The 24382-nt window shown below is 39.6% G+C and overlaps 2 protein-coding genes across 2 annotated transcripts; one reads left to right on the forward strand and one right to left on the reverse strand.

Moving 5' to 3' along the window:
* Window positions 1-963: 963 nt before the first annotated feature.
* On the forward strand, window positions 964-12180 carry dnaja1 (DnaJ heat shock protein family (Hsp40) member A1). The gene is made up of 9 exons (XM_039806196.1): window positions 964-1118; window positions 4985-5136; window positions 5409-5604; window positions 6129-6233; window positions 6492-6719; window positions 6825-6939; window positions 8183-8298; window positions 8933-9033; window positions 10285-12180. Exons 2-9 carry the CDS (start codon window positions 5005-5007, stop codon window positions 10516-10518), a joined length of 1227 nt encoding a protein of 408 aa, XP_039662130.1. The 5' UTR covers window positions 964-1118; window positions 4985-5004; the 3' UTR covers window positions 10519-12180.
* A 618-nt stretch (window positions 12181-12798) lies between these two features.
* LOC120562501 (WD40 repeat-containing protein SMU1-like) lies at window positions 12799-22228 on the reverse strand. Its single transcript, XM_039806211.1, has 12 exons — window positions 22080-22228; window positions 20448-20658; window positions 20216-20368; window positions 20011-20127; window positions 18720-18842; window positions 18265-18384; window positions 17783-17899; window positions 17340-17467; window positions 15806-15932; window positions 15548-15709; window positions 14679-14831; window positions 12799-14441 (listed from the first exon to the last, which is right to left on the reverse strand). Exons 1-12 carry the CDS (start codon window positions 22103-22105, stop codon window positions 14343-14345), a joined length of 1536 nt encoding a protein of 511 aa, XP_039662145.1. The 5' UTR covers window positions 22106-22228; the 3' UTR covers window positions 12799-14342.
* Between the last annotated feature and the right edge of the window lie 2154 nt (window positions 22229-24382).

The following is a 24382-nucleotide window of genomic DNA, read 5'->3' on the forward strand; positions in this document are numbered from 1 at the left end:
TGGTCAGATGAAACCAAAATCGAACTTTTTGGCAATAATGCAAAACGTTATGTTTGGCGTAAAAGCAACACAGCTCATCACCCTGAACACACCATCCCCACTGTCAAACATGGTGGTGGCAGCATCATGGTTTGGGTCTGTTTTTCTTCAGCAGGGACAGGGAAGATGGTTAAAATTGATGGGAAGATGGATGGAGCCAAATACAGGACCATTCTGGAAGAAAACCTGATGGAGTCTGCAAAAGACCTGAGACTGGGACGGAGATTTGTCTTCCAACAAGACAATGATCCAAAACATAAAGCAAAATCTACAATGGAATGGTTCACAAATAAACATATCCAGGTTAGAATGGCCAAGTCAAAGTCCAGACCTGAATCCAATCGAGAATCTGTGGAAAGAACTGAAAACTGCTGTTCACAAACGCTCTCCATCCAACCTCACTGAGCTCGAGCTGTTTTGCAAGGAGGAATGGGCAAAAATGTCAGTCTCTCGATGTGCAAAACTGATAGAGACATACCCCAAGCGACTTACAGCTGTAATCGCAGCAAAAGGTGGCGCTACAAAGTATTAACTTAAGGGGGCTGAATAATTTTGCACGCCCAATATTTCAGTTTTTTATTTGTTTAAAAGGTTAGAAATATCCAATAAATTTCGTTCCACTTCGTGATTGTGTCCCACTTGTTGTTGATTCTTCACAAAAAATTACAGTTTTATATCTTTATGTTTGAGGCCTGAAATGTGGCAAAAGGTCGAAAAGTTCAAGGGGGCCGAATACTTTCGCAAGGCACTGTATATGGGAGTAGGAATGGTTGTTTGTTTTGAATTAATACCTTCTTATATAGCCTACCGTCTATGATTAATACAAGCCTATAAACTCTATTAAGTTCATGGTATTGCACGCTCCTGTACAGTTGGTGGCGGTATAATACAAAAGTAGTAATCTGCCAAGAAAAAGAAGAAGAAGAAGATGATGGGAGGAGGTGTCGGAGCATAGATGGGGGAGGAAGAGGTTGCAGGCTGCCGTTAATACCCAAAGAAGAAGAAAAAGCTTCTGGAAGAGTCTCTGAGGTGTGCTTTGAACTTGTGAGGATTCAAAGAAGCTACTGTCTTCATACAAGGTTGGAAAATGTGAACTGTAACCACAGATTATGTTTATACCAGTGTCACATTTAATTGTGTAGCTTATCGTTAGAAAAACAGGATAGAGCTGGCGTGTTAGCATTAGCTAGGCTATCATTTGGCTCATGGTTGGGCTAACGTTAGCTAGCTAGCTAGCTAGGTTAAGTAACGTTAAAGCTTTCTATTTTCTAAAGTAGGCCTGATAGATATGAAACCATGTCAATGTCTTCATCTTAAGCAGGGTAACAGATAGCTAGTTGCTTATAAGTAACTCATTAGCATTAAGTAATACTCGTGTCAACCAAAAATAAACCTGTAGTGGTCAGAAAACGGTAACGTTAGTTCATGGTGTTTAGCCTCTACCCTCCTGATTTTGAGGAAATATTTAAGATAATGAAAGTTAACCAAAACTAGTATGACGCGTAGAAAGTGGCTTATATTTCCACCAATCAATGTATGTGTCACGTGAAATTGTATGGGGTACAATTCCAGTGAAATATTATCCCATAAACTCATTCCACTTGCATGATTCATCATAAAGCAGAATTATGCCGTCAGGTCGGTACACAGAGAAATATTCACCCGGTTGAATGGCACCGGTGTTATAGCCCTACTGGTTTCTACACTAACTGGTTTCCGTATGTTGTGTTTACCTAACAGCTGCCGATGTGGTCCGCCTGTGTCACCAGATTCGTCACATAATCACAAACATATTACTGCCGATTTTCAAATCGTTTCCCAGATCTACTGTCGCAAAAATGTTTGTCTAAGTAATCGCCACATCACAGCCACCTACAACAAAAAAAGATCTAAAAAAATAAAAAAAATCATTTAAGTTCGGTCGAGCTGGTTTCGATCTTGTGGCATAAATATAATAGTTAACACCTAAGTCGGCGCTCTAGACAGTGAGCTATCAAAGCTCTGAATGAAGCTGCTTCCAGTCACCTATCTATTAGCTACGTCATCACCCAGGTAACATATTTGAGCTGATCTAAAACGACTGGTTACTTGGGCTTGAGTGAGTAACCCGATGGTAGTTTTCACGTTTTTTTTTTTTTCATATCTGCCGCCATATGGCCTACTGGTAGTTCATCACAGCCACCTACTAAGCTACACATTGGGACTGATACATATGTTTTAACAGTAACGATAATACGTGGTCTAATATTGTCGTATAGGCTACACAATTGTTACCACCGAGTACCGAAAAGTGGTAGTAGGCTGCATGACTCAGTTTGAATGCATGGTCTTCATGATTTACAGTCATCGTCTCTCCTTCTGTGTAACCTATATGGTATGGCATATAGTAGCCTAATATATACCTCAGAATTTGCAAAATAACGGCTTGTAATACAGTGTTAACCTACTTGAGTTTGGCCGCGAATTAAACAAGCATGTTAATGTGTCTCTAATCGAATCATTCATCCAAACTGATGTAAAGTTGTTCTGAAATCTAACTCCGACACAGCAAAGTAGCTATTAGTATTTTTTAATGAGCTTATTCATCTTTAGTGATAGGAGTTTCTCTCTGGGTTTAACCCAGTGCGCCCTTGTGGACAAACTAAAACACCATATTACAACATGAGAAACATCACATTCATAGCCTTAATTATTACAAGCCACTTCCAAAAACGCATTCATAACGAATCAGTACAATTGCAAGAAAGGTGAAAAAGAAAGTTGATCTGTATATATGCCTTAATCGCCTCCCAGTGATTGCTAACATCAAAGGAACATTTTGTTTTGGGTTGATCTGAAACAATAATAGGCCTATAATTTCCTCATTGTAATAGTGTAGCCTCCCTTCGGCGTAGGCTATACCCGACTCTGTTACGATTCCTCTATCAACACTTTTTAAATGTAGGCTATAGCGTAATGTCCACAATCACATTATGTAGCCTATATTAGTTTTTGGAAGTGGCTTGTAATAATTAAGGCTATGAATGTGATGTTTCTCATGTTGTAATATGCTGGTGTTTTATTTTGTCCAAAAGGCGCACAGGTTAAACCAGAGAGAAACTCCTATCACTAAAGATGAATAAGCTCATTAAAAATACTAATAGCTACTTTGCTGTGTCAGAGTTAGATTTCAGAACAACTTTACATCAGTTTGGATGAATGATTCGATTAGAGACACATTAACATGCTTGGTTAATTCGCGCCAAACTCAAGTAGGTTAACACTGTTGTACAAGCCGTTATTTTGCAAATTCTGAGGTATATATTAGGCTACTATATGCCATACCATAGCGGTTACACAGAAGGAGAGCGATGACTGTAAATCATGAAGACCATGCATTCAAACTGAGTCATGCAGCCTACTACCACTTTTCTGTGACTCGGTGGTAACAATTGTGTAGCCTATATCGAATATTAGACCACGAGTTATCGTTACTGTTAAAACATATGTATCAGTCCCAATGTGTAGCTTAGTAGGTGGCTGTGATGAAGTAGTAGTAGTCCATATGGCGTAGATGTGAGGAAAGAACGTGAAAACTACCATCGGGTATTTCCTCAACTAAGCCCAGGTAACCAGTTGTTTTAGATCAGCTCAAATCAAATTGTTACTTGGGGGTATTAAGCTAATAGATAGGTGATTGGAAGCAGCTTCATTCAGAGCTTTGATAGCTCACTGTCTAGAGCTGCCGACTTAGGTGTTAACTATTATATTTATGCCACAAGATCGAAACCAGCTCGACCCGAACTTAAATGATTATATTGTTTTTAGATCTTTTTTTTTTGTTGTAGGTGGCTGTGATGTGGCGATTACTTAGACAAACATTTTGCGACAGTAGATCTGGGAAACGATTTGAAAATCGGCAGTAATATGTTTGTGATTATGTGACGAATCTGGTGACACAGGCGGACCACATCGGCAGCTGTTAGGTAAACACAACATACGGAAACCAGTTAGTGTAGAAACCAGTAGGGCTATAACACCGGCTCTCCAGGATCCAGCCAAGATGGCCACATTAACAGAATATAGATCTCTCAATTTACAACAGTCATTGCATTCATACATGGTGTACAGCCTGCACTCTCATACTGTAATTGCAATGTAATGGTCATTTTAGAGACTGCAGTTTTTGGAGTTGTTTTGTAGCCTGGATGCCAGCCGAACTTAGCCCCGCCCACAAAATTCGAGGTCGGGAAGTTCGACTAGAATCTGAGTATGACCACGTCAGGCTAGTTGTTTTGTGTTCTACTAAGATAAATTGTGTCTGCCCCTTTTAAATCAATTAGGTTATGCTAGAATTGCAATACAATTCAGCAGCACGACAAACTTAACAGCCTTAAAAATGACCTCAGGGTTGGAAATCACAGGGCTGTTAGATTAAACTGCATTAGTTTTAGCTGGGTTTACCTAAATGACAGAGTGTAAATCTACACACGCACGTATACATAACACTCGACCCTCATCACAGCCTGATATCTGCCTGTGTACATTTATGCTGATGAATAATAAGTAGCACTTTAAAAATCTTGAATTTGCATTTCATTCAAAAATGTTTCAAATGTTTTTGTCCACCCCTATTTACGTACATGATTGAGGGAGACAGACTATTTAGAAATGTCTACTCTTATTTGTTTAATAACCGAAAGAGCAAATCTAAATCTTGCCTGCGGAGTACAAGCTGAGTACAATGACCCATGTCTCTCTCACAGTTTGGCCACGTGATGATATGCTTTGTTTTTGCGACTCCCTTTTCTCTTTACACAATTACATGGTTCAGATTCTTACTTTCTTACCATGTTGTTTCACTTTTAGAGACTCAATATTGGTAGTCATTTTCTTTAGGGTGATTAAGAGCTAACCTAGAAATGAATATTTAATTACTGCTTGTGTTTTATCTTTTTTTCCCAAGGTTATCCATCAAAGACAAACATGGTCAAGGAAACGGGCTTCTATGACACATTGGGTGTGAAGCCTAATGCTACTCCTGACGAACTGAAAAGGGCATATCGCAAACTAGCCTTAAAATATCACCCTGACAAAAATCCCACAGAAGGAGAGAAGGTTAGTACCTTTTATATTAAGCTCATATGTAATTGTCATTCATATTCATACATACTCATATTTAATTTGTGTATATACTGTACTTTTACTTGCCTAGATTTTTTTTTTTTTTGTTTTATGGAAATTGACTAACTGAAGTCAATGTCACACATCAGTTATTACTTTGCACACAGTGTCAAAGAGTTGAACACCTTTTCAACAGCTGTACATTGCCAGAAATGTTCTCTAACCCTCTTCAAAGAAGTATCTATTTTTGTTTATTTGCTTTGTAGTTCAAGCAGATCTCGCAGGCATATGAGGTTTTGTCAGATGCCAAGAAGAGAGAGGTATACGACCGTGGAGGTGAAAAGGCTATAAAGGAAGGAGGGACTGGTTGTGGTGGTGGTGGTGGTGGGAGCTTTGCATCGCCCATGGACATCTTTGACTTGTTTTTTGGCGGGGGTAGTCGGATGCACAGAGAGCGAAAAGGTACGGAAATGTTCAAGAAATAATCGGTTTGTAGAGTGTCTGTCTGTATTTCTGGTTTGTCTGATTGACTTCTATAAAGCAATACCATACATCTTCTCAGTCGATTTTATTGAGAAGGACTTTGTTAGTTGTTGGCTGAAACTAATGATTATTTTCATTATTGATTAATCAGTCTTGTGTGCTTTATTTTTTTTTATTTTTGTCCGATCAACAGTCTAAACCACAAAATGATCTTATCATTATCTTTGTGACTATGCAGTTTGGCTGAAAACTATTCAGAGCCTCAAATAGAGAAGTAAACGCGTAGCTGCTCTCCATCTATAGCCCAGTGTCGTCTTCCATCAGAGTTTTCCTCTGTTCCCATTCAAAAAACTGCTTATAATTTAGGATTGGTAGCAGAAATAGGCTTGTTTATATAAACATGGATATCATGTAAAATGACAGGAAACTGATACAAGGATTGTTGAAAAAGTCATCATTCCAAGAAACAGTATTGCTAACATCTGTAATATGTCTCTCCCCAGGGAAGAACATTGTTCATCAGATTACAGTGACGCTGGAAGATCTTTATAATGGAGCTACAAGAAAACTGGCTCTCCAAAAAAATACTATTTGTGAGAGATGTGAAGGTACGTCTTTTGCTATGCAATTACTTTTTACATGCTCTTTTTAAGTGCCTGTTATAATAGTAATTCAAGCAGGCTTCTCAGCACAAGCAGCCGCAGGCCAGGAAAAGGCTCTTGCCCAATAACAAAATGCATGTCTTGTAAATGTAATCCAGTCCTCGCTCACCAGTTCACCACAGTTTATATAATATGCCAAACCTAAAACAAAAATAGCCTTCATCTTTGTTATCCTGTGTGCTTACGGTTTGTTTTTCTTGGAAGGTCGTGGCAGTCGGAAAGGAGCTGCACAGATGTGCATGTCTTGCCATGGCACAGGCATGCAGGTCCGCATGCACCAACTAGTACCAGGTATGGTCCAGCAAGTGTCCACTGTGTGCCACAGCTGTCAGGGCCAAGGACAGAGAATCAGCCACAAGGACCGCTGCAAAGCATGCGGGGGTCGGAAAATCTTGCGCCAGAAGAAGATTTTGGCTGTCCACATTGATAAAGGTCAGTGTGAAAGTAGAGTTCTCTAAATGCATCTGTGATTGTCTGAAGAGCATACTAGAAAAACAAATATTGTACATACATCATGTGGTCACTTAACTGCCACAGGAATGAGAGATGGCCAGAAGATCGTTTTCCATGGAGAGGGAGACCAGGAGCCAGGAATTGAGCCAGGCGATATCATCATTGTCTTGGACCAGCGAGAACATTCATGTTTCACCAGGTACTATTTCCGTTATCGGATGTCTTTTTGTTTTCTGATGTAATCTGTTCCGACAGATGTAGTGATTATATGAATCTTGTATAGACAATATATACAGTATGTATGGTGGATCCTACAGCCTGTTGTAGAATACTAATGCCGCATTCTATTTACCTCGGAACTCGTTTTTTTACGAGGTCAAAGTCGGAAACGCGCCCCCTGACTTCGTATTTACGAGCTCGGAACTCGTACAACCTCGTAGTAGCCAGAGTTCAAAATCCAACAAGCCCCCTGTATCAACAGTTGTGAAAGCTGCAATAACAAAGTTATAAGCACTTCTGTCTTATTTGTGTAAACTTCTATCTGTGGACATATTGTTACGCTGTTTGCATGCACAAAAAACGGCGTAATGCGTTGTTATCAACTGGTTGCTAACAATAGCTAACCGGGCTAGAGCTAATGAAAACAATGACAATCCGACTTTTAAATAGAACGCATTCAACTCGGGTATGACGTCATTCCCAGTTGCGGCTTCCGAGTTCCGAGGTAAATAGAACGCGGCATAAAGCGGTACATGAGCCAATTCTGATCACCAGTTGTCAGTAAAAATCTATATTATTACTCAAAGTCCTGTTTGGCTTTAGCCAGGAACTCACCATTGACAGGGCTCAATCCGAGGGGCCGGATAAACGGTTGTCTTTCAAATTCCCTCTGCACGTATTAGGATAGCGCTACAACCAGGCAGAGCAACGAAGACGGTAGCAAAGCTAGTTGATAGATTCAACTTTTGCCATATCCGGTCGGTAAAACTCTGAACGCATCTTCCCTTTTTTAAGAATGATTTCAATGCCGTTCTTTGTTCTTTTCTCAAAGAAAAGCTTAACTCCAAGTCTTCCAGAAGACCGCTGTTCCCAGCAGCAGCAGCAGCCATAAGCCCGCCCACCAACTCTATACACGATGTGATTGGCCTGACTCGAGTTTGGTTTTTCCAGCTCGCAAGTCAACAGAGAGTGCCTAGACCCCCCCCGGCTGCAAATTAAATTTGCTGCTGCTAGGGTGTCTAGATTTCTAGGCTAGTTTGACTTTGCACCCTGTTTTAAAGTTGTAGATTATTAAATTCCATAAACTTTTTTTATTAAATCTACACGTATTGGGAGTTTGCATGCTACCCTGTTGCTACATAGCAGCACACTTTACTTTTTTTAAAAACGTTTACCCAGTAAAATCAACTCTGCTTTTCTTCACAACTTGCTGCTGATAACAGGAAAGGAGAGGACCTGATGATGTCAATGGAGTTACAGCTGGTTGAGGCTTTGTGTGGTTTCAAGAAGCCTGTTCAGACACTGGACAACAGGACTCTCCTCATCACCTCACATCCAGGTGAACCAAATAACCCCTTACCCCTTACTGAATGCCACTAAGTTAAGTTTAATTGCAATATACCAGTATTTAAAGGGAGAAAGCATTTGTTAAAAATTTAGGAAAAAAAACATACGACAGAGACTGGACGAGACTTGTTTTATAATTCAGTTTCAGTCATTTACTCATTTATTACCTTTCACACACACAAATGCAGCTGAATGAAAACTGCTGAGCCCTGAGTGCGCTTGTGTTTGAGAGTTGTTTGGTTTCAAAAGTACTCATTACTGTGCACTCCACACGGCAGTTCACAAGACACTCACTGTATTGTTGTTCCACTGAGATGTTGATTGAATGTATGAATTACACCCTTTTATGTTTACGGTCTTTTAAATCAGTGAAACTGATGTGCTGGAAAACTATTTTTAGAGTGGTCTGGTGTGTTACGATGACAGAATACATCCAACAATGCCTCTTTTTTTTCCTCCCAAACTATTATTTATATGAATTAGATTTTTAGAAAATGTGTAGAAGAAAAATATATATAATTTAAAAATGTGCGTTTGGCAAGATTGTTTTAAATGACGAGAATGTAAAATGTTCTTCAGTTTTAGTTTTTTTATGACTAATGTGTCCCATGTTTTCTTAATGACAGGGGAATTGATCAAGCCTGGAGACACAAAGTGCATCTTGAATGAAGGGATGCCCATGTATCGCAGACCGTTTGAGAAGGGACGCCTTATTATTCACTTCTCGGTAAGAAGTTTTTCCATATTCACTTTCTATTATCAGTTTTCTTGTTTTCTCTTTTACTTATCTGTTATATTATTATTTAACACGTGCTTTCCTTTAGTGATGCACCGAAATGAAAATTCTTGGCCGAAACCGAAAACCGAAAAAAGAGGAAACCAAGACCGAAAACCGAAACACCGAAAGAAATTAAGCCAATTATTAGTACCATTGCATTTATGGCTATGACTGTGTACTAACTTTACTAAAATCAAGGCATTGCAATTGTATAAATGAATATTAAAGTTTAATTAAAAAAATATCTAGCAGAAATATGGCTACAATCTGATAGTCACATACAGTATACAGTAGCCTAAGAACAGAATAGCTTACCTATTGTTATTATTATTATTATTAATTGAGGCACTTTCTTGCAGGATTTCACTGAACATATCAGACAACGAGGGTGCATGCCCCTCATCTGGTGCAGCGAGACAAGTCTTTTTTTCTGCGCTCTGATCTCCTCCTGCGCTGGGCGCTGCTCCGTCTCCATGCGGGTTCTCCGCATCCATCGCGGCCTGGATCATTTCTCGTGCGCCCTGCTTTATTTCCGCATCCAAGTAATGGTCTTTATAACGCGGATCTAGTACAGTCGCGATGAAGTGCAGAGGATCCGAACAGATCTCACTGAAACGTGTGCTGACAGACTCTATGAGCGTACTTTTCATTGTTTTCACTCCGTGGTCCGTCTCAACCTCTTTGCTTAGGAGACGCTTTGCAGGTGGAACGGATCGGGTACTGACACACGTGCAGGTCGCGTTTTCTGTTTGCGTCATCACAACATTTTCGGCCGTATTGTTTCGGTGATAAAGGTATTTCGGCCGAAAACCGAAAATGCCCTTTTGGGCCATTTTCGGCCGAAAATTTTTGGTGGCCGAATATTCGGTGCATCCCTACTTTCCTTGCCGTCAAAGAAAATACATATATCCGCCTCCTACACAGACAATGCCCATCTCCTCTCCTACAGTAAAAAACCACCCCCTTGCCGCACCCGTACATTAACATTGGCGTCATATCATCCCCCACCTTGCACTTATGTTGATATTCTCTGCGGTGTAAAGCTTGTCTCGGTTCATGTATGTTCTGTCACATCGGTCTACATTATACTTTGGCTTGCTTCACCAATTAAAATATCAAAACACACGGACATTATTAAACTGACGAGGCTGAACAAATTACATTGTTGTCGTAATCAAAATTGCCCGTTTCCTTTTTTAGGTGGTGTTCCCACAAGCCAACTTCCTTTCCGAGGAGAAGCTGAAGGTGCTGGAGCGTTACCTCCCTGAAAAGCTGGACGCAGAGCAGCCGGAGCGTATGGACGATGACCTGTACATCTACGCCGACCTGGAGGACTGTGACCTCGAGAACAGAAAAAGACCCAGCCACCAGTACTACTACATGGATGAAGACGACTATGCCAGCACTGGTGGGGTTCAGTGCCAGACGTCTTAAATAACAACCGGCCTGTTCGTATTCCAGAAGCTCATACCCTCATTTCTAAAGCAAAGCACCTTTTTGGAATTTTGTGCACTTTTTATTTAAATACTTCTCTCAAAGTCGTAACAGTTTTTTGCGGTTTTCTTCCAACCGAATCAGAAGTCGGTTATTCCCAACGCCATCTTCATTTATTATCGTGACACTTTTCTGATGGATATGACTATCCCATAGTTCCAGGAATAAACTGTGGGTGAATGGGATTTCTCTAAATCATTGTTTAGACTGTCCCCCCCCCCCACCCCGCCCAATCACACTGTGATTAGAGACGAGGGGTATCGCAGAGCCTTCAGAAAAACTTTTCTCTGAACAAAGACTGCCTGCTTCTTATGCATTTACACTAAAACGGATGCCAATATGAAAATACCCTCTCTTTTTTTTTGTTTTTTATAGTGTTACTAAATCAGTTGTTGTGAACCACTTGTTGATGACTTGTTCAATCCGTTGTGTGTGTGTAAAGACCCAATCTTGTGATGGAGAGGGGATGTGCATTGAGACTTGTGATGAAACATTCATGCTGTTTGACCCTTTCAAGGGCTATTTTCTAGACATTTCATAACAATCTTGACAATGTGGCAAGGAGACGTTGGGAATGAAGGTGATAATGATTCAGTCCCGGCAGTATTTAGATTAATGCCACTAGATTTATTCAAACGTAAGTTTAGTTTAATATTATAGAGCTGCAATCGGTTATCTGTGGTGAAGCTGCACAAGTGCTTTTGTTTTGGAAAGTAGAACATCTCATGTGTTTAAACCACACAGTTTGATATGAGCCAAATATGACCGCTACTAATGGTGTTCAGAAACAAAAGGTTCAACATTAGTAAAAGTCAATTTTTTATTTGAAAACAATTAACAGATCAGGGAGTTTTCCAAGAAGCAGGTTATCTGGATTACACCACTCCAATTCAGAAAGGGTACTTTTTTCTTTTTTTTCTAAGAATTTTATGTGGTGTGGGGGTTTTACTTTAGTAGAAAGTTATCCAGATAGCTCGTTAACCCTGCTTCTTATAACAGGCCCATAATGCCTTGGTAGCAAATGTATTCCCTCTCTTGAAAAAGTGTTGAGTGCCAAGTTGCACAAAAAAAGTGATTAATGTCTAAGTTGTTTAAAAGATAATTCGTGATTTTAAAATCGGTTAATTAAAACCTAAATCTGGACTTTTAAATTACAACTTTTTAATCAAAGAAACGTATTGATGGGTCTTTGCTGGTGTAGGCCTATAAGTCTTTTTCATATTCCTAGTCCTAATTGTAAATGCCGAATGGGTCGGTGGGAGGTTCTAGAGGGACACCTGATACCTCATTGTAGTGTCTGCCTGTTTGAAAGCCTTACCATAACTTCATGTAAAGCTACTTGATAGTTCAGTTTTTTTTGGTTTTTTTCTTTCAGTGCTGACTTTGCCCTGGATGTTTTTAAAAGCACGACTTTGCTCACCAGAAGTGAGATCCCTTAAATTCTTTGTTGAAGCAAAAATAAATGAGGACTCATAATGTCAGGGGAACTCAACTCAAGTATCACGTTTTGTAATGTGACTGACGATATGTGTGTTAGGACCAATGATCTACTTGTTTATGCTCATGTTTTCTAATTAAATGCAGTTTGATGGTCTCTCTAAATTGTGGCATTACTTGTGAGTGAGATTTACTTTTTGTTGCTAGGAGAAATAATTTAACTGATAATTTAAAACATTTGAGAGTGGAGTTGCTCCAAAAACTCATGTGTCTGCATTTTATAGTTAAACTGCATTTTATTTTCTACAAAGATAATTTAGATTTTCTTAAAGATTTCTTGTTACAATTCTGAAACATTGGCCCAAAAAGTGGTTTTGGCATTTTGGCATTGCCAGACCTCTCTTCACATCGCTGTGGAGTAAGTTAGCTGTCAGCCATGCCACAAGACATTAGACAACCAATATAAACTAGGGCTGAAACTATTAATCTAGGAGTAGAAAATGAATTGCAGACTATTTTGATAATCATTTTTTAATTAGTTAATCATTTCAGTCATTTTCTAAGCAAAACTACCAAATGTGTCCCTGGTTCCAGCTTCTAAATGTGAATATTTACAGGTTTTCTTAGGGTCAGCAAACAAAATATCTTTCGATTAAAATAATTCTTATTTTTTTCATCCTACAACAACTGAAAAATTTTTTTGATAATTTAAGGAAACAAATCTGATAATTCAGTGGGAGTTTGTTAAAAAAAAATGGCACACTGGCAACTGTAAACTGGTTTTTAAATTTTATTTATAATCATTTTTGGCTTGCAGTATTACATACAACAATAAATATAAAATAGTGTAATGACTACACAATTTGCAACAATGATCTATGGATAATCATAGTGTAGAGACAGATGATAGAAAGTACCAAATACTATAGTACAAATAATAAATACTGGTCAAGGCAGTTTCTTGCAGGCACACTGATGCATAGGAACACAGATTACAGTTGGTTTAACAAACTGACAATGATGGGACCACGTTAAATACTTTTCTTATATACACACAGTTACAGAATGTGTCACCGGAGCTCCATTGAGGTTTATCATTAGTCATGCTTATTTTTAAGGAGTACTAAAATTATTGTAGAGCCACATTTAGACCGTGTACTGAGGTAGCATGCGGGGAACACGAAAGAAAAAACAAATCATTAAACCTGAATCATTGAATCAAAGTTACAAAAATATCATTATTAACCAAAGCTGTCAAATAATATACCTGATATCGTTTGTTTATGCCCAAACAAGAAGCGCTTTTTTAAAATATAACTATAAATATTTCCACAACAGTTCACCATCATGCATTTTCATGTCTAATAAAGACAGAAGAGATGGGGAGTCAAACTGCAATGGTGATGTTAGATCCATGAGGGGGTGTGTGTGTCAAACGTTTATAAAGCAAAGACCTCACAGATTCACTAATCGATAAAAAAAAGTATATAAAAATGACGATATGTTACAAATAGAAAGAAATGTGTTCATTAAGACCCACTTAGAGTTTATAAATGAGTTTAACAATATGCTTAAAGGATACTTTTTGATATTCTGTATTTGTTCTTATTGTCAAATGCAAAGACCCAAAACCAACACTGAATTGATCCCACTAACAAGTATTGTGGGTCCAAAGCCAGATATAAAACATATCAGTGAGCCACAGTGTTGCACTGGGCGACATGTACTGTACTTTATTTAGTCGACATCACATACACCATCCTGCTGCTGTAAATAACTCACTAGAGCACCAAATGCGCATTCGTCTGCAGCTGAAACTTACTTTGGGCTGAGTGGAAGTTTTCATGGAAATCACTAACAATATCATATAATATTCTTCTTATTATTAGAAATGACAGCACATTGACTTCCTTATCCTTTTATCTTTAAAAGAGAGATTGAAAAAGATTATTTTCTCAATTTCCATTCTGATTTACCAACTTAAAGTAAACTGTTTACTTTTTTCATTTGCCAACTTTATGAATTTTCCACTTCCCCACTATGTAGCAAAATCTTTCTAATCTAACCAACAGATGTAACAAACACTCTCATTGGCTGTAACCTGAACTTCCCATGACAACTGGGAAAAAACATCTGCTGATAAAGATCATGACCTAAAGCTCCAGACCAGATACTAAATGGACCTTATAGTATTAATTACTGATGGATTAAATGTATCCATTTGTTTTATTAATTCCATCTGTTTTCATTACACAGAAATGAATAAATTGCTTTCTAACCACTTGTAAGCTTCTCTGGGTCCTCCATTTCACGATGCAGGAGGCAGCTCAAGGTTTCCATAACCTCAGGAGGCCGTCCTCGCTGTATGTGGCAATCAGATTCTCATGTGGGTGGTGAGCAATGCCAATTACATCTTTCTCGTGTACCTGTTGGTGCAGAGCAACACAGATCACCACACATTCTCCGTTTCCCATCAGCCTCACTGTTACCTCGCTAGCGCCCTGTAGGGCTGCTACACAGCAGCAGTGACACAGTCAGAGCATCAAGTGGGACAGAAAATAACAAGAAATAAAAATTTAAAAAAAGCATTGGCAGCCCAGCGTGGATGAACTGCCTCCTCTCACAGACTTTGAGAATGAGTGAATATTATCAGCAGAGCTTACGGTCAGCGTTTTCTGCAGCCTTCCTGTCGTATAGTTGAAGCAGTACAGCACCAAGTCCTCTCCCACACAGTAAATCCACTCCCCGTGGGGCGACAGGGTGCAGCACACAAAGTCGGCCCTTTCCTTTCTATCTGAGCTGAAGGTCTTCACAGTCTGAGGGGAGAGGACAAGATATTTGGCTTCTACTAAGATGTTCAGGTGTTGGTATTAGCCTAACTAATAAATATTAGGACCAGACGCGCTCAACTCACGTAGATACTTAGAAAGCTTTGACGGCTGGGTGCTGGATCCTAAAAGTGAATAAAGCTAATAAATAAATAAATAAATAAAGCTATTAGGACAGCACCCCAATTTGATAGTTTATTGCCACACAACGGACGTTTCGGGCAGCGCCCTTCCTCAGCGTGTGCACAGGCAATTCCAAACATTAGCAGAACTAAAAATGTATTCATATTTTATTTATGCTACAAGCTAAAGACAAAGATAGTCAAATTAACAATGAAAGTACTTTGGTTTATGACCAAATACCTCCAAAATTGTTAAAGTTCCCATCTACAGCAACTGTACTTTGTGCTAATTAAACATCATAAACATCTGCTTGTCAGCATTTTCATTGTGAGCATGTTGACATTAGCATTTAGCTAAAAAAACATTGCTGTGCCAAAGTACAGCCTTACAGAGCTGTTAGCATAGTTGTAGACTCTTAATTTTGTTTTGTTTTAAACAGTAAACATGAATAATATGTATAAATATCATGTATATGGCTGACTTCTAGCATTGTGAATGCAGTCAATCTTGACATGAAAGTCCCTGTTGTTCATTAGATTTGAATATTGATTGTGTGTAGATAACAGTCAGAGCGCTCTCACCTGACCGTGCATGCTCATGATGACCACCGTGTTGGAGTGGTTGCAAATCACAAAGTGCTCTGGATTTTGGGGGAGAGGAATCACGTTGTTGACAGGGACTTCTGGTGTCCGGGACAGAGATTTGAAAGTGTGGATGCACTCGCAGGATTTTGTATTCCAAATCTATAATAATATGCACATAAATATGAAAAGAAATGTAATCAGTAATACAGATGCAGCACAGACATGAATTAGAGTCACATAGTTTGCTCATTGTACCTTAACTGTGCCATCAGAGGAGGCACTGATGATGTGAAGTCCATCGTGAGTGAAAGATGCATCATTTACAAACGATGAATGGCCGTTTAACTCCTTTAGCAACTTGCCTGACCTCAATTCATGGATTCTGAAAAGGACATTGACTATGTTGTAATAAAAGCTGTTACAAAAAAACATGAATTCAAATAAAACAGCAGCTCTGACTCATTAAAAATCCATGTTTGTTCAACTCAAGAGTGGATTTTCCGTGCAGACAAAATGTGTTGCTGAGTGTAATATTTTTAGCTGGAGTGACTGGGTGCAGATCAGCTAAACCATGGCAAGACGCCTAATGCTCACTGATTCACTCCGTCCCTGGGACTCTGATTTTGCGTATGTAAACAATTCAGACTCCCAGCTCGTGGAATTTGCATTGGGCACAACACGTTGCAGCTTTGTGCCTGAGCACATGGTCTCTGTCAGCTACACCCACACAGAACATGTGCTTCTAACACAGCAGAGAGGCTCAGCCCCCACACCCCAGGAGTCAGAAATAGATACTCAACAAGGGGATTCAGTTTGTGTGTGTGTGTGTGTGTGTGTGTGTGTGTGTGTGTGTGTGTGTGTGTGTGTGTGTGTGTGTGTGTGTGTGTGTGTGTGTGTGCGTGCGTGCGTGTGTGTGTGTGTGTGTGTGTGTTCTATCTAAAATCTATTCTATTTTAACTGACCAAAAAGCGTTTTTCTTTTTTTTTATTATTATGAGCCTCTACCAAATGGTTGATATGTCAATTCACAGCAAAAAATAAATAAGTATCACCCCAAATGTATCCCAATTGATCACAGGATTAGAATTTTTTTAAAGGGGCTGCAGTCTCTCTGCTGATAACTTCCTGAAAGGAAATCACCTGAAAAGGTCTGGATCTGAACACGGCAGTGCACCCTGGGAGTGCTAGAGATGCTCAATAAATTTACGTTCAACTAATTTTGCAACAAAATAACCATAATTCAAAATGCACTATACCAAACTTTTAGTGTTTCTGTTACTGTAGAAAACTATTCAAGGGTTAAAAGGAGATATAAACTTCATAGTTATAACAATACTGTGTTTTTGCCAACTCCTTTACCCATGTACTTTTCTGTTTGCCAGGTCTGTTATCATTTATATGGCCTTTTGAGGCAACGTTTTGATAATCCACCATGGGCTGTAAAAAGAGCTCACTGCCTTCTAGCTAAAGCAATTTTCATGCTTACGCCTTTAGAAATCTTGTGAATCATATCTGAGGTCAGTGAGAGTGCTCACTTCCTCCAACAGTAGACGAGCAAAGTTTTGCAACAACAAGGCTACAGACATTTAAAAAGGCTCCCTTTTTGGTTTCTCTTTTAGAACTGTTCATTCTATCATTTGTGAAATTCAGGTATTTACTTCCCTTTTGAATGTACAGTATGTGTGCACAATGTGTCTCCAGTTAGTCTACATATGAGAGATGTTATCACTATTAATATCAGTCAGTTTCAGTGTTTCAGCTTTGCCAATATGAACTGTGTTAAAACTGACCTGATGGTCTTGTTAAAGGAGGCACTGAGGATCTGGTTGTTGTCCTTGGAGAAGCTTACACAAGTCACTCCTTTGTTGTGGGCATGATCGAACCTGCACGTGCACAAGCCACTCTGGATATTCCACACCTTCGCCAACAACACACACACACACACACACGCACGCACACACACACACACACACACACACACACACACACACACACACACACACACACACACACACACACACCACACAGATGAAGTGATGAGAAACTTAACATAACATTATTAATCCAGCTGATAGCACTACATATTTTCCTCAATATTTTGACATTGTTGTGTCATCATTTCCATACAGTGATAACAAGACATATCATTAAATGAGGCTTGTCACAATAATTGGTTGCTTATGTTGGCAAATATGCAGAAATATATAAACTGACATTATTGTCAGATCCAAACCTTTATTTTGCCATTCTGAGCTCCAGTTGCCAGTAGATCTGTGTCCTGACTGAAGCACATACACAACACAGCATCATCCATCATCATGAAGCTCTCTTGGGCCTGGTACTTTAAATCCTAATCCATCCATCCATGCCGCACACGCACACACACACAAACACACACACACACACACACACACACACAATTATTTAACAATAATAAATGGAGGAATAAGATATTTCCATCATATTTTGTCATATATACTTGCTGTAATATATATTTTCTTCTATTATTTAACCAGGTAAAAAACTTGTTAGGATTAAAATGTATATTGAGTAAGAGAACAACATTAAAAGATTGTTAAAAGAATAAATACAAACAACATAAACAGACACTGGTTACAGTAACAGGTAAAAAAACAATACATTAGAAATGTAAGTAATATAACTATTCTCAGTATTATTCAGTGTCATGAATGAATGACATGAAACATAACCAACCTTACTAATTTTTCCAGTGTTAAAGTTCCAGACCTCGATGAACCCGTCCACCGATCCAGTGATTAAGTACTTGCCATCAGGAGAGAAACGGGCACACTCCACATGAGACCGCCGCCCGAACTGTAGGTTAAAACCACACAGAAAATATGATCACCATTTGGTTTTTACTGCCTGTGATCCAAACCCAAAAGATATAAAACACAAACTTATATCAAGCAACATCAGGGAAACATTACGTTTTCCACCATGCTGCAGTCTGTAGTTGTGTAGGCTGATCATTCAATTCAGCCACGCAACTCAGGCAGCTCCATCAGGATGCAAATGATGAGAGCACAGCCAGAGACTAAGTCATGTGCCTTCAGATGAGTAAAGCAATCAGTTAGACTGTAGTATGTAGTATAAAGAATGAAGAAGAATTTGTAACTCTGTGTTAATCAGAACCGTTGGTGGTTTACCTTGATGTGGCGGTACAGCTGTGTCGGAAAGCTCTCCTTCTCCACATGTTTGTCCTTGTTGCCAGATGTTTCGATGGTCGTGTCAGGGAAGACGTGACCTGGATACTGCTGTATTCTCATAGACTGTGGAAGAGTCAACAGAAAACATCAAGTATTTATGATTATTTCAACTTGAATATTCAAATTGATTGTTTTTTTGAAAGTAGTGTTTCTGTCTGATGGAAGTAAAGGAACTACTTGAAGCTTGAAAACTTTACAACAAACAATTCATTGGGGAATATACTTTTACTCATTTCTGAATATGTTTTTAAATAAACAGTCCTGTTGCAGTTTGAATGTCAGCTTTATAATTTAGTACAATGATGTATTGTATACTACAGCCAAAACAATATCAACCATAGTAGATCATTTATGCTTTTTAGTATTCATATACTGCATTATAGGTTCTGACAAACAGGCCAATACTGTCTGCACCAGCAGAATAACTGAGGACATAAAATGCATGGTGGGCCATCTGCTACACAAGAAATTGAGCTTCCACGTTTTCATACCCAAAGGACCTACATAACAATGAATTGCATATTAAAAACAGATAAATTGATGGTTTGAGAATCGTTTTATTATTATTGCATTTTCTTCCAATAAAGCTACAGTCACTACAACTCTAAAGTATTTCTCTGTAAAATTAAATATTCATGACTAAATGAGCAAAATTCAAAGTTACCCTTAGTTATTATTTATAAAACGTTTAACACTCCAGGACTCCTTAATCTGCTTCATCAGGACTGTGTAGGTGTGGTTTGATCAGATTTGATTGATGTTAGTCAGGTTTCCGTGTAAATTTAACCTAAATTTCTAGAAAATCCCCAATAGAAAATAGAAAGTGCGTGATCATCAACGGCCATTATTGAAATATGCACTAATCTGTTTCAATTGCACTTTTTCGCATTTTGCTTTTATTGATAAACCAATTTTTCCATCTCAGCTGAGCACAAAAACTTGAACATTTCCACACATTTTCCATGCCAGAAGTAAGTTACATCACCTTTTCCTAACCAGGCCCTGCTCACTTCAAACTTGTTCGTTGTTCTAACTGTGGCAGGAAAATGTGTGTTCATGTAGGACACCATCACTGATTTTAAGAAGTTAGAAGAAAGAAGTGAACAAGAGGAGAAATAAGGGAGATAGTTGGATCTTTGATACACAATCAATGAGTGCTATGGATATTGATAAAGTGGCTCCCCTTGATATGTTATTAGAGTGAGAATTGAGAGTGATACAGTATACTCACGCCAACTTGTCCCAGGAGCCCCATGAGGCGAGAAGGGGGCACCACGCTGACCTCCCTCACCAGCGCCTCGGCTATGGCCCTGCGCCGCTTCTCCTTGCTGCTGCCTTTCAGGTACGCCTGTGGTGAGACGGAGAAGACGTTACTTTATAAAGCAATTAGTGATGCAGTCGTTTAAAATGAAAACTGAAAACTCTATTGTCCTTACCTCACGAGGGTCAAAGTAGGAGCATGTTAGCAGGTTCTCCAAATGGATGTACCTCTCTGGCTGCGTCTGCTTCAACATGATCATCGGGTCAGTTTGTCTGAGGAGTGAGCGTGCTGCTCCCACCTCCCTCATTTCAATGAGCTCCATTACAACCTGGTTAAGAGATCGGTGTTCATCAGATGTTGCTGATTAACAAGTCAAAAGGTATTAGCTGATCGAAGCAAAAGCTCACCTGCTCATAGAGGTCAATAAGTGTGTTGTCAGGCAACTTGAGGGACTTGATGGCCAGCAGGACGGAGTCCCAGTGGCCGCTCTTTATATCTGCAATGAAGCTGTCGATGCTTTCCACCGTGTTGAGCGAGACGGTGGTTTCCTCCTGTAAGGTGGTCAGTGTTCTGTAGAGGTTGTTCTCCTTGAGGTACTGCATTATCAGGAGGATCACACTAGACAAGAAGGGTTTATGTTACAACTGCATGCTGACCCTATACCTACAAAGCATATAGGCATATAGAGTACACTTTTAAGTGTTGCTGAAGTCATCATACAAAGATTGGAATTGTTTCTATGAGTGAAGAGGGCCCATAAAGATACTAGAATGAATAGCCATGGATGCGGGGAGGGGCCCATTAGAATGCCTATGTACAGGGTCCAGGATTTGTGCTACGCCCCTGAATACCAATAACATTTTTTCTGTGAAAGAAATTCTGTGTATGTGATGTTTGTTTTTTTTGCCATATCTGGATCTCAATGTTTATCACTTATGTCACATTCCAACGAGCCTGAGTGATCAACTGGACATTGAAACCCCGTTTTATTCATAGATTGTCTGGCACAACTGTCAAAAGAAAAGATCATGAGGGAGCCATTCCAGGCAAAACAAGACAGGGATCCTGCTGCTTGTGGATTTCTGTCCCACATCAGAGCAACCTGCTAAGCATTTTCACAACTCTGTTGCATCCCATGTCACCTCTGTTGTCACTCCATTAGAATTTAACATATTATTTTTCCAGCTGCAGGACTTTAACTTTGATAGTAAAAAAAAAAAAAGAGGAGGGGGGGTGTGTTTTTTTTTAAAATAAACCCCCCCCTTTTATGCAAAACGGACTTCCAATTAACATCACCCCACAAGAGTTCCACTTAACAGTGTACTCCAGCCCCACGTTTTCCCACAGAAAGACTAAATATCTAGCCAACAAAAAAAGCACCCACATCCCCGCCAGGGGTGGAGAGCATATTAGATCAACAGGCACATGTTGATGTAACGGACGCCTGTATAGTGACTGGAAAACAGACCGGACCCGCCTCTGTCTGACCATAATCAGCAAGAACATCAGATCATCAGATTAAATGGCTTAAAGCGACCATATGAGCAGCTTCACAGGCGACATATGTGCAGCATAGTGACCACATAATAAACAGTATTAATGAAGAACACGTACAGTAGAAATTATTGTATGTAAACCATTGTGCACAAACCGTACGCAGACAATCAATAACATCAGCGTCACAAAAAAGACAGATATAAAGGCCACATTTAGATTATTTCATGTTATTGATTTCTTTAAATTAAACATTTAGGCCCACGTTTCACATCCTTAGAAATGATGTCACATTTTACTGTAAGATTGAACTTTTAGAAAGACGTAAACATCGCAGCAAAATTATAATTCCCCAAATGAATATCAGAGATGCTATGTTATATCTATCCATAACAGAGCCACGCACCTTAAGAAACACTGATGTTTTCTTGTTGTATAGTCACACAGGTGGTCTTATCATTATTACTTTTCTATTGTCAGCACCAAACTATCACAAAAAAAAAACTCGTTATTTACCAAAACCCCCAAAAGGAAAGCGCACTTACTCGGCAGGCTCCATCTCCACAGCCATGCTGATATTGTCTCCTGCTGTTGCCGCTGGACTGACGGCCGGGCTCGGAGCTCGCTAGAGCCACGTGAAAGCAGTGTGCTGAGGACCACCCACTACACGTGCTTCTGTGTCTCGCATTTTTTTTTTTTTGTCCCGAAACCTTGTGACTACCGCTGCCACAGAAAGTCGTGGAGCTACACCCACCCTCCCTGACGCATGCCGATGTAGCCTACAGAAGAAACATTTGGGGGTGGGGGGCACGTAGTGTGCAGGAGACGCGGCTGCGCTTCGAGATGCTGCGGCGGCGGCAGTCAGCAGCAGATCAGCACCACGGACAGAACCTCGTAGCTCCACAGCGGGCTCGCCTTCAGGAACAATTGTACAGGAGCCAAAAGCAAATGCTCCCAACGTCCTCTAAGGGAAAATCCCCTCAGTGCTCATCAATATGCAAATGCTGAGCTGGGTGCGTCTGTGCCAACCTTGACTCAAACACTGCATACATTACCAGCCTTGCACTGTGACAACGTCTTCCCGTAATCACACATTGCGGGTGTAGCGGGTTGTGAGCGTTAATCAGCTACAATGTTTGCCTCTTCAATGATGAGTGGTTATTTAATCTGCGTGCCTCTTCTTACAGGCCCACACCATGGAAATAAACCTGTTGGTAAACCTCGTTAATCCATGACAGAGGCTTCATCGCTCTTCTGTGGCGATGATCGTGCACAGCATGCATCAGAACAAAACCATAGGCTACACAACAATCTTGCGCAGGCCTTGTCAAACCAAATCACACCAATAAAAATAGATTAATATAGGCCTATTGATGCCAAAGCTATAGCCTACTGCCTACACTGTAATACAATAGTATCTAGGCAACACTTGCCTACATTTTAACTGAATAAATATGCTACAAATACCAACACCTAAGACTGTAATAGGCCTATGTCTTGCTTTGGCTTGGGAGAAGGTCGGGTTGTGCCTTGGTTCCTGCTGTAGGCTAGATCATTTGGTATCAGTGACCTCTAGCTTTATATTCAAAAGCCTTCTGGTCACTGAAATTATACAGGACTCCCAGGACCGCCCAGGTGTCATGTAGGTACTGTGAGTTATCCTTTTGTGGATAGGCTACACCACCTGCAGATGTTCACAGCTGTTTTACAGACCAGTGTTGATGGTAGCAGCAGCAGCAGCAATGGCACTAAAAGGAGATTTATTTGACCCCTTGTGTTCCACTGAGGCCTCCAGCATTTTATAGTATTTCTTTTTTTTATCTCAGAATCAGCATTCTTGTAGATCTGGTCTTGAACAAAACAGCATTGTCCACCTCTGTGGTGGGCTGTAGAAATCAGCTGTTGTTTGATGTAAAAAAACAACAAAACAAAAACGTTTGATTTGTTGCTGAAATTCAGTTATCAAAAACACTCCCAATCAGCTGACCTCAGTTTGTGGGACTTGACATCTTCAATCTTCAACATTTCATTTGCTTAAGCAATTACCCCATGAACACAGTTCAGACAGACTTGTTGTCTAAATCCACACAGATATACAAAATTCTGACTCAGAGGTCTGAATGGTTTTGTTAATCGAATGACCTATTATGAATAAATATATAGCTGTAATGGCCGAGTGGTTAAGGCGTTGAATCCAATGGGGTTTCCTGCGCAGGTTCAAATCCTGCTCACAGCGCTGAACTTTGATCACTCTGACCAGTGCAATATCACAACTGTAAGCTTTCAACTAAATCTAATATCTACATGAAGGAAAAAATAGCAACTGTGATGAATGACCTAACTTATAATGCATAAATAAATGTCCCAACTAAGTCTACTTCTAGTGAAAGAAACCTAACACAGGTTATGCTTTATTTACCGCCTTTCTTTTTAGAAGCATTTTGTAATGAATTAGGCTGTTTCCTGGAAAGAACTGTGTAACGTCGTAACCTATAGGGAAAATAGTGTTTAATTGTTGAAAGTTCCAATTAATTAAGTCCAATTAAGCATGGTCTAGTGTTTAAGTCAGTGTACAACCTGTGCAGCTAAATGTGCATTAATGGGAAATTTGTCTATAGATAATAACAGAATATTTGCAGAATACATTTAGAGAACCAAAGCTCCTGAATATTCCTGACATAGCCTAACTATTGATGATGATTAGATTAGAATTAAAAATAAAATAAAAAGTTGAGTACCAGGCCCAAGAGAGCTTCATAATGATGGATGATGCTGTGTTGTGTGCTTCAGTCAGGACACAGATCTACTGGCAACTGAAGCTCAGAATGGAAAAATAAAGGTTTGGATC

This window comes from Perca fluviatilis, chromosome 1, assembly GCF_010015445.1.
Source record: "Perca fluviatilis chromosome 1, GENO_Pfluv_1.0, whole genome shotgun sequence".
Classification (NCBI taxonomy): Eukaryota; Metazoa; Chordata; class Actinopteri; order Perciformes; family Percidae; genus Perca; species Perca fluviatilis.

Bases quoted from the DNA above. Each gene is read 5' to 3' on its own strand.
- LOC120562501 (XM_039806211.1), bottom strand. From the start codon at position 22,105: ATGGCTGTGGAGATGGAGCCTGCCGA. The intron at 15,933-17,339 runs GTCAGTTTTAAC...TGTCCTTTTCAG, and splicing joins TCCTTTAACAAGACCATCAG to AATCCATGAATTGAGGTCAG. The intron at 14,832-15,547 runs GTGAGAGCGCTC...CTCTCCCCTCAG, and splicing joins TCATGAGCATGCACGGTCAG to ACTGTGAAGACCTTCAGCTC.
- dnaja1 (XM_039806196.1), top strand. From the start codon at position 5,005: ATGGTCAAGGAAACGGGCTTCTATGACACATTGGGTGTGAAGCCTAAT. The intron at 5,137-5,408 runs GTTAGTACCTTT...TTTGCTTTGTAG, and splicing joins ATCCCACAGAAGGAGAGAAG to TTCAAGCAGATCTCGCAGGC. The intron at 9,034-10,284 runs GTAAGAAGTTTT...TTCCTTTTTTAG, and splicing joins GCCTTATTATTCACTTCTCG to GTGGTGTTCCCACAAGCCAA.